Source organism: Melitaea cinxia, chromosome 17 (assembly GCF_905220565.1).
Source record: "Melitaea cinxia chromosome 17, ilMelCinx1.1, whole genome shotgun sequence".
Taxonomy (NCBI): Eukaryota; Metazoa; Arthropoda; class Insecta; order Lepidoptera; family Nymphalidae; genus Melitaea; species Melitaea cinxia.
In genome coordinates this window covers 7,208,535-7,225,675 of record NC_059410.1, presented here as the reverse complement: position 1 = coordinate 7,225,675, position 17,141 = coordinate 7,208,535, and the positions used below count along the sequence as shown (strand labels likewise).

General features: G+C 36.6%; 1 protein-coding gene across 1 annotated transcript in view; it reads right to left on the bottom strand.

Moving 5' to 3' along the window:
- The window catches only part of LOC123661338 (G-protein coupled receptor dmsr-1-like), a 36,693-nt gene extending 21,468 nt beyond the window's left edge, over positions 1–15,225 (bottom strand). Inside the window, exon 1 of the mRNA XM_045596300.1 lies at positions 14,908–15,225. Within this exon, the coding sequence (XP_045452256.1) occupies positions 14,908–15,225 (318 nt within the window). The remainder of the gene's footprint in view (positions 1–14,907) is intronic.
- Positions 15,226–17,141: the final 1,916 nt, after the last annotated feature.

The window sequence follows — 17,141 nt, the reverse complement described above, 5'->3', positions numbered from 1 at the left end:
GAAGCCGCTCGTGTTCGATTTCCGGTCGTATCTGGTTTTCATGTTCTCACTTGACTGTAACCCATTTTCCCGAACCAAGACGTGTATATAGCGCATTTTTTTCTTTAAATCGCTGACATAGTCTTGTACGGTATTTGATTCCTCCGGTGACCCTCCAGTCAATAGGTCTACTGGTATTCGTAATTCTCTACCGTAATTGACATACGCCGGGGTAGCTTTTATGCTCTCATGCTCGGCGGTTCGGTACGACAGAAGGAAGAGCGGTATATACTTGTCCCAATCTTTTTGTTTGTCGTCTACCAATTTCGCCAAATGCCTCTCCAGGGTCTGGTTAAATCTCTCAACCATTCCATCAGACTGTGGATCGTACGCGGTGGTCCTCGTCTTATGCATGCCCAAAATTCTGCACACTTCCTGGAATACTTGCAATTCGAAGTTCCTGCCCTGATCGGAATGGATTTCTAGAGGCACGCCAAAGCGACATATCACTTCTTCGACTAACTTAGAAGCGACTGTTGTAGCTTCTTGGTTTGGTATGGCGAACACTTCGGGCCATTTGGTGAAGTAGTCCATGACGACCATAAAATACTTGTTTCCTGATTCCGTTACAGGAAATGGCCCCGCTACGTCAACTGCAATTCGTTCCCACGGTGCACCGACGTTATACAACCGCAGGTTCCCACGGCTCCTGGTCTGAGGTCCTTTTACAGCAGCGCAAGTAGTACATTTGCGGCACCAATCCTGTACATCATCTCGACAATGCAACCAGTAGAATCGTTCTTGCACTTTTGTTAACGTCCTCTTGACACCTAGATGACCTCCTGATACGCCATCATGTATTTCACGGAGAACATCTGGTACTCTCGTTCTTGGGACAATTATCTGAAGGTGGAACTCTCTGCCGTTAGTCTTCTCCCATTTCCGGTAGAGTATTCCGTTTTGAAGTATCAGACTGTCCCATTGCGCCCAGTACGCCTTAGTGACAGCGCCAGTGGGTGCAACCTCACTCCAGATTGGTTTTACGTCACCCCGTTTCTTCCATGTGATGATGTGCCGAAGGTCGTCATCTCTTTCTTGAGCTTCCCTCATAGCATCATTCTCCCAGAGACCCAAAGGACTTGTTCTTGTTAGCTTTAATGTTACTTCATTAGAATCCTGCTTAACACAATGTTTGCAGACTTCCGAACACTGCCTTCGTGAGAGTGCGTCGGCATTCCCATACAACTTCCCGCTGCGGTGTTTCGTCTTGATGTCATACTCCTGATCCCGGGCAGGAGGCGAAGCCCTTTGCTTCTTCAGCTCCTCTATTTGTTCCTCTATCCTTTTCATCCGTGCTATCTGGGTCTTCTTCTGCGGACAGTTGAGCTGAAGATGGCCCCTCTCGCCACACTTGTAGCACATGACTCCAGAGCTTTTCTTCGTAGGAGCCTTAACTAGCTTGACTTCCTCAGAAACCTCGAGGAACTTATGCCGTATGTCATGGCGAACAGCCTCGACCTCCAAAGCATGCGCCAATGCTTCCTTTAACGATGTATGGTGACGAAGCCTCACTGCAGCTCTGACCTCCAGGTCTTTGATTCCGTCGACAAATGCTTGAACAATATTCGTGTCTACCATCTTGGTGTCTGCTCCTGGGTGTGACTTTCTAACGAGTTTTTCGATTTCCAACGCCCATTGTTGTAGTCCTTCTCCTGGGCGTTGAACTCTGTCACGCAGTTGGGCACGGAAGACGTGCTCCAGATGTCGATCCCCGTATCGGGATTCAAGTGCCTCCATTAAGTCTTGGAACCCATTTTCCGTATGTGGCAGTGCTTCCAGAACCGACAAAGCTTGCCCCCTGAGCGCAACAGTGAGAGCGGTCAGGCATTGTTCTTCCGTCCATCTGTTGGCAGTAGCAACAGTCTGGAATTGTCGACGATAAGCGTTCTACGAAGTAGTGCCGTCGTATGGAGGCACTTTCACTTTTGCTCCTTGCCCCACTCCAGTAGTTTCACTAGACATCGCAATTCTCATGGTTTCAAGGCGTACTACTCTCTTCTGTAGTTCAGCGAGGCCGGTTTTCACATTTTCAAGATCCAATCCTAACCCGGTAACTCGTTCTTCCACTACGTCGACATCTTTTCGAAGCTTAGTCACCGCGTCACTAACATCTTTTACAGCCCAAAGCGTTTTTTCTTGGAGCTTTTTTTGTTGCTTTTGTAATTCTTGCAATTTGAAACTTGTTTGCTCTTGTAATTCTTGCAATTTGAGACTTGTTTGCTCTTGTGATTCTTGCAAAGCATTACGAATTTCAGCCCTTTGCTGCTCTTGTGATTCTTGCAATTTCAAACTTGTTTGCTCCATTAATTTAGAGCTCCATTATTTTTTTGGAGCGTGAGCGTGCGTGCGAAGCGGACGTGTTTTAAAATATTTAAAGAGATAATAGTTTGGTCAATCTAATTTCGACCGAATTACAATTATTTTAGTGACTATAGTCGATTGATTAGTGCTGTGTCAATTACGTCCATAACGTTTTATACGTAATCGAATACAAAAACAACATGGATATAGTACACTCACCTACTGGAAACGGCCAAAATATCGAGCGTAGTGGATCGCAACCAAACTTGTCTACTATGGATATGCAAGGAAGAACTTCCAAGGATTTACCTAAAACTACTCTACGCAACAAACGAAAATATTGTCCTGACAATGATGTGAATAATCAACTTGGGGATATTCAAAAACAAATTAATGAAATGATGGCCCTCTTAACAACATCTATAAGCACACAAAAAGAATGTTCAACAAAAATAACAAATGATATAGCTTCTATCAAAAATGAAATGTTCGAAATCAAATCCAGCATTGGGAAGACGCAACAGCAACTGTCAACCATAAACACAGATCACGAAAAGATGAAAGCTGATATTCAAAATATTACTTCTGCCACAGGAAAAATGGAGGCAAGAATTGCGTCTTTAGAATCTAATGTTCTAAAATTAGAAACATCCCACATTGATTCGCATAAAATAGATGAAACAATGCACGAGAACATGGTGACAGAAATTAGGGAACAAATTCTTCGAAAAAATAATATCATATTATCTGGGATCCCAGAACCACAGTCTAACGATTATAAGGAACGGCGTAGGCAAGATAAGGAAGAGGTTTTTAAGGTTATTACGTCTTTATCAAAGGATTGCCCCGAACCTACTAAAGTTACCAGAATTGGCAAATACAAAGCCAATCATAATCGTGCTATTAAGGTTCACTTTGCATTAGAACAAACCGCCAAGATGATTCTTCAAAACAGAAAAAAAATTAAAGAAAGCACAATAAAAATTTTCCCAGATCAAACGCCATTTCAACAAACACGTTTTAGAAAATTAAAAGATGAACTAAACCGTCGGATAACAAATGGAGAAGAAAATATACAAATCAAGAACATAAAAGGCATACCTAAAATTGTTACCTCTGCTCCAAAAAACCCCACGATTTAAGAAACCACTTTAAAAAAAATCCAAGACACAGCACACCAAGCTTCAAACTCCAAAAATATACAAATTAATTGCATTACAAGCAAGCACACAATAATAAAGACATTACCTGATAAAAGCCTAAGCATAAACAATACCGAAGACGAAGACAAAATTACTTACCAAGTGACAAACAATTACGACAATCTTATAATCAACACACAATCCTTGAAGTTCCTATACGCAAATATTCGCAGTGTTGTGACGCCCGGAAAATTTGACGAATTAAAATGTATCGTTCAATCGTTCAAAAGCATAATACATGTGATAGTTTTGACAGAAACGTGGATTAAATCTGATGCCGAAGCCAATAGATTGCAATTTAACGGCTACACGCACTACTATCAGTATAGACAGGATGCTATTGGTGGTGGAGTGTCAATTTTCGTTCATGATTGTTTGAAACATTATAAGGTTGAGGAACTGGAAAAGGATGGAAATCATTACCTGTGGATCCATTTACAAAAACTCTCAATCGATATTGGTGCAATATATAAACCTGGCAGAACTAACGTTAAAAACTTTTTAGAAACTTTTGCATTACAACTGAATCAAAGAAGAAGGGCCGTGTTATTTGGTGATTTTAACCTGGATCTACTAAACCCTGATAGCACTGTTGAAGCGTACACAGATACACTACTGGAAAATGGGTATGCAGTAATCAATAAAATTTGCCCTGAGCACTGCACACGTGAAACCTCAAAAAGCAAAACTCTTCTTGATCATATATCTACAGACCTCAAAGAAAATAGTTTTCATTTGGCAATTATTGAATCATCATTATCGGACCACAAGCAAATGTATTTTGAGATAAAGAAGCAACAAATAAAACCTAAGCGAAGAATTGAATATGAAGCACTCGATTATAATAAACTGTACGAAACAATTAAAATATTAAGCTTAGAAAACATCAAAAACAATGAATATAAAAAACTTGAAGACAAACTAATAAAAACTATTGAGGATTGTAAAATAAAAAAAGTCAAAATTATAAACCCACCAAGGCAAGAATGGATTAATAAAGGGATAATCAAAGAAATTAACTATAAAAATAAACTCTGGCATCAACATAAACACAATCCTAAGGATAAAATCACTGAAAATAATTTTATAAAACAAAGAAATTTAGTTGCTAATGAAATTAAAAAAATGAAAAAAGAGTATTTTTACAAGAAATTTACAGACTATAAAAATAAACCATCCAAGATGTGGAAACTTATAAATGATCTATCTAATAACAAAATTAAGCAATCTTTGGCAGCACCTAAATTACTCATAGGAAATACTTTAATAACTGAAACTAAAGAGATATGTGAACATTTCAACTTATTCTTTTCGACCATCGGAGAGGAACTAGCACAGAAAATAGCTCTTCAGGACCATGATGATAAGATTGTCACTATTACTGAAGTCGATGCGGGTGACAATATACTAACAAATATGAAACCGGCCACGGTAGGTGAAATAATTAAAATCATTAATAACTTGGATTCTAATACTACTTCAGGCATTGATAACATCAGTACTAAATCGATAAAATGTTTAAAAAACCTAATTGCCCCAGAGCTGACTCGATGCTTAAATAACTGTCTAGAACAAGGCACATTTCCTGCTAATCTTAAAATCGCCAAAGTTACACCAATTTATAAATCTGGAAATAAAACTGACCCCAGCAATTACCGACCTATATCAATACTTCCCGTAGTGTCCAAAATTTTTGAGAAGGTAATTTATAATCGTCTTGAAACATATCTAAACTCTATTGATTTTCTTTATCATAAACAATATGGATTCAGGCCCAAATCTAACACACTGTCAGCAACTGTAGATCTAGTTACAAAATTAAAAAATAATATAGATGAAAAAAAATCGCCATTGGTATTTTTATTGATTTAAAGAAAGCGTTTGATACAGTTTCCCACAAAATTCTCTTAAATAAGATAGTAGATATCGGCATAAAAGGTAAAGCTTTTGAACTGCTTAAATCATATCTCTCCAATCACTACCAGGTAGTCCAAATTTCAAAATATAAAAGTAGCCCAAAAATAATAACGTGCGGTGTGCCACAAGGGTCAGTTTTGAGCCCGTTGCTCTTTCTAATTTATATTAACTCCTTAAGTAGATTGAGACTCAAAGGTGATCTATCACTGTATGCGGATGATACAAGCCTGTTTTATTTCGGTGGCGAAATTGAACCAATCATTCAAGACGCGCAAGGTGATCTTAATATATTAAAAACGTGGTTTCAGTCTAACCTACTAACAATAAACCTATCGAAAACAAACTATGTCATTTTTACAGCAAAAAATAAAATAATACCTAATTTCGCACCTTTGAAAATTGATGATTTTGAAATAAAAAGAGTTACTAGTGAAAAGTATCTAGGGCTAATTTTGGATAATCAACTGACTTGGAAATTACAATTGGAAAAAGTAAAATCAAAGTTAACATCACTTACTGGAGCACTACGCGGAATTGTTCACTGTCTACCACAAAAAGTACGCCACTTTATTTATAACTCTTTGGCAAAGCCACACATAGACTATTTGATAGAGATCTGGGGATCAGCTGCTAAAACTAATCTTAACACTCTTCAAGTCGCTCAAAACAAACTGGTTAAATTACTATTTCATTACGATTTCCTAACACCTTCAACTAAAATATATAAAGATACGAAAATACTTAACATTGAACAATCATACAAATACTATTCTTGCATACTTATAAGAAAAATTATAAATAAAGATGTACGTAGCACTTTAACTTTTACTAAAAAGAAAAATATACAAACAAAAATGTTGAGAAGTTCTAATGACCTAGTTCTACGCCCACCGAGAACAAATTACGGGAAAAGGAACATTACATATGAAAGTGTACAAATATACAATAAAATACCCACAGTTATTAAAGAAGCTAAAAGCATCCTGAAGTTTAAAAAATTGCTAAAAAATTATTTACAAAATCTAAAAATATAATAAAAACAATTATCACAACTACAAACAAAAATTATCATCTAAAATAATGAGTGGAAGTAATAACGTAAATGAAATAAACAAATAAATAATAATAAATAAGAAATAGGTTGCAAAACAATAAAAAAAAAAACTACAAATTTATACATAAAAAAAATATACCTACAAAATATCAAAATAAAATTCTTAGTCTGCAAAAAAATATTATATAAAAAAAAAAAAAAAAAACGTCAATTTAATATTATTTACATATGTATATGTTTAAAAGACCCTCACTTTAAATCAAAGTAATAACGTTAAAATAACCAGGAAATAGGTTACAAAATCTCAATAAAAAATAAAGTAATTAATAAATAAAAACCTTAATTATATAATTTTAAAATCACACACATACGAGTAAATATATATTTCGCCTGGCCGCATCTAGTTTAACATTTGAAGATCTATGTATTTGTTTGTGTTTCGTCGCTTGCTGCTTTTGTTGCTTTTTTTTTAATGCATAGTGACCGGTCTTACCATTGATGTAATGCATTTCTACCCACTTTTTGGTTTTTGTGACGATATTGTATAATGAACTTTGTTTATTACCGACACGCTCGGCTAGAATTATTGTAAACTTGTAGATATTTAAAAATGTATTCTTTCTAATGTATTTCTCATATAAGTGAATTGTTAATTCTTATGAGAATAAATATCTTTGACCTGAATTTAATTAAACTTCCTAATTGAAGAGCCACTTGAGAGTCTGTAAAAGCTACGGTGTCGCTGGTGGGCGTGGTAAGGTGGGCGGATCCAGTGGGCGGCGCTTGAGACAAAGTAGGCGGAGCCTGGCTCTGAGTGGGCGGGGCCTGGCTCTGAGTGGGCGGGACCTGAGCCCGAATGGGCGGGGTCTGAGCCCGAGTGGGCGGGGCCTGAGCCCGAGTGGACGGGGCCTGGGAGGTGTGGTCAGTGGGCGGGGCATGATAGGTGGGGTCAGTGGGCGGGGCTTGGTCCACGGTAGGTGTGGCCTCCGCAGCTCGCTGTGCCCTTGTCCTGACGCCCTTGAAGTCCTTGAAGTCTTCTCTCGGAGTCAATGGCATCTCCAAATCCCACTTCTGACACCAGTTGTTACGTGTTAGGGTTCGAAGGATTTGGAGAGAAAGACCTGCTGACTCTTTTCAAGACTTTATTCCCAAGCACTAGGTCCAACACAAAGCACTAGGTTCAAACACTAAGCACTAACAATGTCCTAAGTCGTAGCCAATGTCGTAGGTTTCGCTAGTACCACTCTTGATCACTAGTTTTCACTCTTGAAGTCGCCTCGAAGATCGCTCAAACTGAACTGTACTCGCTCGCCTCGCTGCGGCTATTTATATCGGCCGAGACGAGGCCCAGACCATTCTGGAAAGTTCGCGCGTGTACCCGGTTTTCGAGACTATACTTCTATATAGTTCCACAGTTGCTCCTCTAACGCCATCTAGTATTGAGTAGAGAGTTTCATGCGGTCTCCTGTCTTTGCGTGGTTTCAATGGTTGCCGCTAGATGGCGCTAGTTTCTTTGTGTGTTCGTAACAATATTAAAATAAGCGAATGTAAGCGAATTGTCCGAATGCAACAATGTATCTATACTTATAAATATTATCAAGGGAAACCTGTAATTGGCCTTATTTTTTTGTAATTGTTTATAGTATGTATTAACTGAAACGCTGTTGGTTTTCTTAATAAAAAAAGAGCATTTTACTAAATGAATATGGATGTATACATGGTACATATACCGAATAACATTTTTTACATTTTTTTATCTGTCTGTCTGTCTGTTAGTTCCGGCTAATTTCCGATGCGGCTGGACTGATTTTGATGGGAATTTTACTGGTGGTTAAATTCCACGCGGATGAAGTCGCAGCCACAACTAGTAATAACATAAAATGAAAGATGTATAAAGGCGGTCTTATCGCTGAAAGAGCGATCTCTTCCAGACAACCTTTGAGTATAGCACACGAAACAGAAATTGCAGTTAGGAAGTGAACAAGTAATTGTTGTGCAAATAATTGGTGTCGTAATAAAACTATAGGGAGTGAAACTGCGATTACTACATAGTCATAATTTTTATTTTACGTGGTCGTTTTATCTTGCTATAATGTTTCATAGTCCAATAAACGTTTCATAAATTAAACAGAGTTATAAAACGTGACTGAAAAATATGATAACAGTAATTTCCATACTTTTACATTTCTTGTTTCGTTGCCTTTTATGAAAGATCTATAAACTTTGAGTATAAAAGTTTGTCTGATGAAAGAATAAAAATCATATTTTTAATGACGTTAAACACGTAAACCTAAATTAAAATAAGACAAAACCTAAAAATAGAAAATTGGGAATATCGGTTTGAAAGTTGGCGTAAAATTTTGCTTAAGCTTTAGGTTACATGGACGCTACCAAAAATGGTTGCTTGATACAGTATTTCGTCAGATGGGAGTGCCGTTTTGCTTTGAGCACAGTTGGTATGCTGAAATGACAAAAGAGCATAAATATTTGCCACTTACCATAATTTGTAGTGTTTTATATAGTGTTGTTAATAATAACTATACTCAATATATTGCAGAAATTGTAGATTTTAGAGTAGCTGCGCAAAAAATCTAAAACAACTGACTTCACAGTGCATGGCTTTCAATTATTGTCATATTGGATAGATTCATTTTTAAGTGACATCAAAAAAGGAGGAGCTTCAAAATTCGACTGTATTTATGTATGTGTGGTTACTTCGTAATATTTTACTATGTGCAGAGGCAGCTCGTTCTAAAGAGCGCTGGTGCAGTGCATTCCCACGAAAATTACACGGGTAATCTTAGATCTATATTTATTCTACTATGCCTATTATACAATAGTCTATTATAATACGTGCATTTGGCATTAAGCTGTAACGAGTGGAGCGCCAGTAATTGGGTTATGAAAGTAAGTTTATGAAATGAAGTTTAGTTCGATTCCTAGCAGTGTATTCAACGAGTGCGAAAGAGAAAGGCGAGCGCGTGAAATAATGGATTTAATATGAAAAATTAGCCTGATTTGGAGCACCGCTCACGCGAGACGTTACTTTACCACAGGTTCGGCAGTGCGGCGTGCGGGGCGTGGCATGCACCGCGGGAATAATGCATTCTGCATTCTGTAGTGTAGGCTGTGTTGTGTGGACGGTAGATAGCGCAGCGACCGAACCATTTGCCTAGGCAGCCATTTGAGCGACCGTTCTCGCGAATTTGAGAAAGGCGATCTTGTAGTCTCTTTCTCCAAGACGGTGTGGAGAGAAAATTGGTCTAGTTTTATCTGTAGCTGGGTTTCCAACTCCAGTCTTCTTTGGCTAAGCCGTGAAAATTCTAAAAGAATATGGATCACCGTTTCCTCACACTCCGAGTTGCATACACATGAGGGAGTACTTTTAAGGCTTCGGGCCGGGATGGGAACCCGGTCCTGCTAGACATGGCGTCTTCGGGATTGTTCAGAGGTGAGCCGGACAGTCCTCATGGAGGAGAAGTCTGGTCTTTTCGCCGAGGCCAGCCTGTCGCTGGAGGGATCCTGTTGCCTGCAGATCCGGGACCCTCCAATTAAAGCGGCTGAAGGCTCCCGCAGGGGTTTTGGTCGGTAGTGTACCCCCAAGTGCTGAAGCCGACATACGGTCTAGGAATGCCTACCCGGGCATCCTGGATATCACCCGTAAATGGGTTACCCTGCGATATCAAAAAAAAAGTACTTTTAGGGCGAAGTGATGCAGGTACGCCGAGAAGTCCCCGTGACCGGTCAGAATTTGGACATCGACTGGTGTTAGTGTCATATTCTTGATTATAGTCCTGGCGGTTTTTACGCACGGTAAAAATACCTTCGTGACCGAACCAGCCACAGATGACTCATAGCGCCGCTGCCATCTCCTCACCGTCTCCTCACGTATGTGACTCCTAACGTATGATGTTGGAACTTGATCGTAGTCGGGGGCCAACTTATTCATTAGTGCTGCCTTCTTGGCTAGTTCGTCCGCTCGTTCATTGCCCGACGTTCCTGCGTGGGCTCTGAGCCAGAAGAACTTCACAGTTCTGCCGTCCTCTTGCGTATCACGTATGCACTTTTTCATATCGAGAGCGAGGTGGTGGGTCACTGATGGGCTCCTTAATAGGTCGAGCGAGGATCTTGAGTCACTTAGGATGTTGATCGAGGTCCAATTTGACCGCTTTGCCATAATGACCGCTCTGTAGAGTGCATACATTTCTGACTGAAAAACAGTATTGTGGGGCTCAAATTGAAATGTGGAATACCCGGATTCCCTATCCCCCTCCCACCATGTTAGGGCAGCTTTGATTTTTCCTTCTATTTGCTGCCGTCTGTGAATATAAGGGGACCGATTATTCGGTGATCTTTAAGATTTTGGTGATTTAGGCTCTCCAAACACTCATACTCGATTGTTATGAGGAGATTCGGAACGAAGTCCACGCAGTGCCCTTTTTTGATTTTAAATAGGGTAGTAGCCTCCTGGACTCGAAGATCAAGGGGTAATAGACCCGAAAAGACCAAGGCCGATGCCAGAGATACTGTTCTGTACGCTTTGCATAACTTTATAGTGTTCTTTACTGTGTACCTTAATATACAGCGAAAAGACTCAAAGCGCGCCTCGAACTCAAATTGTACTTACTACTTACTCAAAAATGTAGTACGAAACCTAAATCTTTTACGCGTGCTTTTAAATTGTATTGGTTGTGTGGATTTGAAAAAAAGCAGTAAATGATTTTGTTTTCCGTGTCTGGTGTTTGGAGTTGGCGCCTGCAGTGGTGGTGAATCCGCATGGACGGAATGGATTTTCTATACAAATAAAATAAATGGTAAGCTCTAGTTTTTCGTTTATTTTTTTGCGAGTCCCCATCAAAAAATGTCACGAGCCACCTCTGAGTAGGTGTACTGATCCTTATGATTATTATTTTTCCGTATGTCCCGTTAGGAATATGAGTTAGTTAAAGAAATAGTAGTATTTCTAATAATGTGTATTCTATTTTTATTACTTGTCAACGTAAATTATAGTCGGTTCTTTTGTTTTAAAACGAACACAATTATTATTTGCTCGAATAGCATGAGTTGCGTTTCACTGGAAAAATATTGACAGCATTCCCGCTATCACGTGGAAATGATTTATGCCACAGTAATATATAAATAATTAGTCTTTAAGTATTTTATTGTAAATATATATACGAGTAATATTGTATGTAAAGGCTTGCAGTAAAGTTTTCATATAAATCATTATGTTTAATTAAAAGATGTATAATTTAAAATAAAATATCGTTCGCTACGTATGTTATTATCCAACATTATTTGAAACAAACATTTGACTCGTATTCCATCTTCTTGATAGCAAACGTGTCGTCTTTGGAGTTTTTCTACACCACCCACTTAAAAAAGGTATAAGTTATATGTTTGACGTCAGTCTGTAGGTTGGTCTATAGAATCGTAACTCTTGGACGCGTAGACTGATATCGATCCGTTTTTTTTTATACGTGAGTTATATTTTCGATACTGCAGTTTAAAGCGTATCAGCTATTTTACAAAACGATTTAAGTCATTTTCGGCATAAATGGAATTATATGTCCTGTAAAATACATTCGTAATTTAATTGTACAACACGATTTATTATTTGGGGGTACTTTATCCTTTTGAAACAAAAAATGATAATTCGCATTACGAATCGATAACAATATGAATAGCTGTGTGGCTACGGCAGTAAAGAATATAGCCACCCTCTCTCTTCCCGTGGGTGTCGTAAGAGGCGTCTAAGGGATAACACAGTTCCACTACCACCTTGGAACTTATAAAGCCGATCAATGGTGGGATAACCATCCAACTGCTGGCTTTGAAATACACGGGCCGAAGACGGGCCCCAGCGTCTTCGGTGCCATAAAGCTAGCTCCGCGGTCACCAACCTGCCTACCCGGCGTGGTGTCTATGGGTAACACACATGAGTTCACGCCATTTTTGGCGCGAACTGTGGAGGCTTATGTCCAGTAGTGAACTGTGATAGGCTGAAGTGATGATGATGAATAGCACGAAAATGTATAAATTTGATAAAAGTAATAAATAATTATTCTTTGACGGTTCGTAGGAAAGTGGACAAAGTAATCAATAATATTTCATGTGTGTGTTTCTCTGTGTATTGTTACCTTAATAAGTGATTCAGCAACACTGAAGTCATATTATATTGTACAAAGTTGCTCGCAACAGACTGATTAGAGGAGATTATATTATCTTGTTTCTTACATGTCACTTTATCATCATGTGTAAGATGAAGGATTCGTAAATCAAATTATTCTCTTTAAGGCCTCGGATTACTTATAAGTTTCCTCTTGTACATAGTTTCATATTTCAGCGAGGAATATAAGAATATGGGATAGTAATATAATGGTAATCCTTTGTGATTATTTCTTAAATAATTGTGTTTACTCGCAAACGACAAAAAAGCCGAATTCAATTAGATCGACAAGTAACACATCGTAGCGTTTTTTTTTTTACACACAATTATGTTTCGCTAGTCCGTGGATGCGGAACGCTTGTAGTGTAGGTATTTGTAATTTTTATTACTTTTGATTGAGAAACTATTCAAAATGAATTATTTCAGAACTTCATCTTTTTTTGGTTTTTAAAATGTAATAATAATAATAATTGTTTACTTGCAAGAACATGGTGTTGAAGTTGTACAAGATTAACATTAGTATAGTCTAAACATGTTCTACCTTACGGTGTGCAAATATTAAATATTAATGTGGTTCGATAAAATATTTTTAACATGAACGGTAGGTTATTTATCACTGAATTATTTATACATCATTAAATTATTTATAGATTATTAATATATGATATAATTTCTTCCTAAAACTATACAACCAATATTAATATAATAAATAAAATATATAATTGAGAATATAATATATAATTGAGAAAGAAAAAATGATTAAAATATTTATACATTATTAATATGTGATATAAATTCTTCCTAAAACTGTATTTATTTATTTACGTATAAGGGATGGTACACAGCACAGAAAAAAATATAAAAGAAACAAGAATGAAATATAATCAAAAAGGCCAATTACGACCATCTATCCGTTAAAAATTTAAATTAACAACCGTGAAAACAAAAATAGGAGAAAAAAAACAAACAAACTTATTTTCATATTATACCTATAAAAACCTATAATAAATATTACCATAATTAATATGTTACTTAGATGTCTATCTCTAAGGTCATTAAATTAATATCCTAAATTCCGTAATATACAAGGATATCGAGGGATACGATATAATTCCTAAATAACACAAAGCTTCTTCTCTCGACAGCAACGCAATACATAATGAGTAAGCTTCACGTGTGTCACCAACGTCGATCCGAGTAAGTTTGTACGCGATTTTAAAAACTGCGTACTTTAAGTTCGCACGTCTATTTGCAGGTTAATTGAGAATCTTATCAAATGTTAACTTCTAAATAGACAATCAGCAGAAAATAGAATGAAAAAAAATTTCATTTTTTCTTCTAGATTGACACTCTTTTTATCATTTTTTAACGGCTCTAGCTACAGAAGTCAATTTCATTTACATTTAAATTTTTATATTATCATATGTTATGCTATGAAAAGGAAAAAAAATCCCTAATTTTGCAACATATTTAATTGAAGGAACTGCTCTTGTCTATGGGCGTGAAGGCGCCTAAAAATACCTTTTTTTCTTGAGCTGTCCAATATAAAAATATTTCTTCTATTCCAACTTAGAATTCGATATAAGAGTGTGGAATATAGCGACATTTTTCTAATTTTAAGTAAGGTCCTATATCGACGTTTTATACTAATAAAATCAACGTTGGTCACGAGACGTTTTGAATATAAAAATTTCATTCCTTTAATACTATATGATGAATTTAGATTAATTTTAAATAGAGTTAATGAAAAAAATGAAAATTTCTACTCAGTCTGTAACCATTTTAATAAAATACGTATTGATTATTTTTTTTTTTTAATAAAATAATTCTTATAAAATTCTTAACAAATTTCGAACTTTAACTTATATAGATTATTAAAGTAAATTTATTTGATAGAAAAAATATTCGCCATAAGCACAAAATCACTTACTAAACGGACTTCAAACAAGTCAGAATGAATAAAATATTAAGTTTAAAGCTTCAAAGAGAAAAATTATCGAGAAATTTACTAACTTTTTTCGAACACAGAAATGAAATATACGCAGACTTACTGACAGAGTTATATTTGTAATTGTACTATGTCCTCTCGTAAATATATACGAGTTAATGAAAATGTCCACCTCTATGACTCAGAGATACACTATAGATACACTAGCAGTGGAATGTTACGGGTTGAAGAAATCTATCAAAAAAAAAAAAAAAAAAAACAAGTTGTTGATACTTACAATTAAGCTGACGTATCCATGTATTCTGTTATATGCCAGAATTACGTCTCGAATATCCCCGTCGCAATAGGTGCAAAGCGGCTCAGCCGGCTTAGTGAGATTTAGTTTAGAGCGCCACCCGTCCACTAACTTCACCAGTGTACCGAAGTCAATCGAATCATGGGCATTCTTCGTAGATTTATCTTTGAGTGCTGTTATAAACTTAGAAACGTTGAAACTTTTGTTTTCGTTAGAGTCCTCCGTCGCAGTTAACATTTCTTCGAATAAATTCGATAACGCCTGTGTTATGTTCGAGGTACCATTATCTTCGAACGACATTATTGCGAATATTAAGGAAGTCTATAAGTGTCTTGATTTTTTGTAATGCTCGTGTGCACACCAACTCCTATAACAATTTTCAAAGAAAATATTATTATAAATTAAATACGCAAAGCTTTTATTGAGATATCTATATCTATATATCTATATAAAAGCGAAAGGTCACTCATCACGAAATCTCCGAAACCATAAGAGCTACAAACTTTAAATTTGGCAGATAGGTTCCTTATAAGGCGTAGACATCCGCTAAGAACGGATTTTAAAATACTTGACCTCTAAGGGAATAAAACGGGGTTTGGAAATTTGTATGAATGACCTATGAACGAATTTTACGAAAATCGACCCCTAAGGTGAGAGAGAAGGTGTTCAAATAATGCATCGTAATATATATATATATATATATATATATATATATAAGAGAAAGGTCACTGACTCATTCATCACGAGAACACAAAAACCGCTGGATGGTCTATCCATCCAGGATGGACAAAGATGAAATTTAGCAGGGAGGTAGATTATAGTTAGTAGACGTCCGCTAAGAACGGATTTTGCGATATTCTACCGCTAAGGGCGTTCAATTGGGATTGATAGTTTGTATAAAACATATACAGCAGCTATAAGTTTGCCTGATAGGTTATTTATATTGCAGCCTGAAAATAAAACTAAAAATGTGGTGTATAGAGCTTTTATAAAAATAACTATTAAATTATACTAAATTGCGCCTTTAAAAAGTTACTCAGTGTGATAAGCATACAAAGTGACTGAAATAAAAATACAATTTGCGTTAAACATCTTCAAAGTACTGCATATCTTTATAACCACGCGGACGTAGTCGCGGGCAACAGTTAGTGTATTATAAAACAAAGTCCCCAAAAGTGTATGTGATCGATTCCCTCAAAATCTACTGAACGGATTTTCATGCGGTTTCACCAATGGAGAGAGGGCTTCAAGAGGAAGGTTTATGGAACGGCTAAGCCGATTTCGATGAGAGTTTCACTGATATTTTGCCGGGAAAACTTTGTGACACACTGATTTCAACGCGGGCGAAGCTGCGGGCACAGCAAGTATATACATATATGTACACATAAAGTAAACTACAAATCGCAACAGTTATGACTACATAATGCTTTTTAAGGCGTTGCTTGAAGCAAGCTTACGTTGGAGCTTGTTGTATTGAAAGCGGAAGAGAGTTCCGCAGACGGACAGCATTAACAGTAAATGAATTGGAGTAGAAGGAGGTAGAATGGGGAGGAATTTTCAGAAGTTAATTGGATTCAGATCTAAGGGAGCGTTCATGGGAATTGCAAAGAAACGTAATTCATTATAATAATGATGATTTATAACTTAAGTGAAAAAAAAAAGAAATAAAAAATAAAACACTAAAATGATTAAAAATTTAAAAATACATGCAATTTATTTATTCATATTAAATTCATTAATTACTATATCACATAACGTATGTTTAGAATTAAATCACTTTTGTCTAAAACAGTGGCAATAAAAAAATTAAATTTATAGTTTACCATGCATAAGAATTTCATACAACTATATCTAACACAATACTTAAAATAAAAATTTAAAAATTTAAAAAAAAATATATGGTAAAACTATACGTTGAATTTTAACTACTGCAATACAGCTCTATAGAACATTCCGTAGGAGTCAAAGTTGATATCAACCATATCACTGCAAGAGTTTAAAATTTTACAAAGCCGACAGACTGGCGAATTTGAACCCAATACCGTTTTTCGTAGAGGAGGGATCCTAGATGGGGCGCGAAATCGGAAGAGGCTTAACAAACATGCAGTGTCTATCATTTCTCTTATTAATTTATAAGGAAATAGTAAATCAAGCAAATCTCTACGCAGTGCCAAAGAGTCAATATTAAAATATTTCAGCCAAAATTCGTATGATCG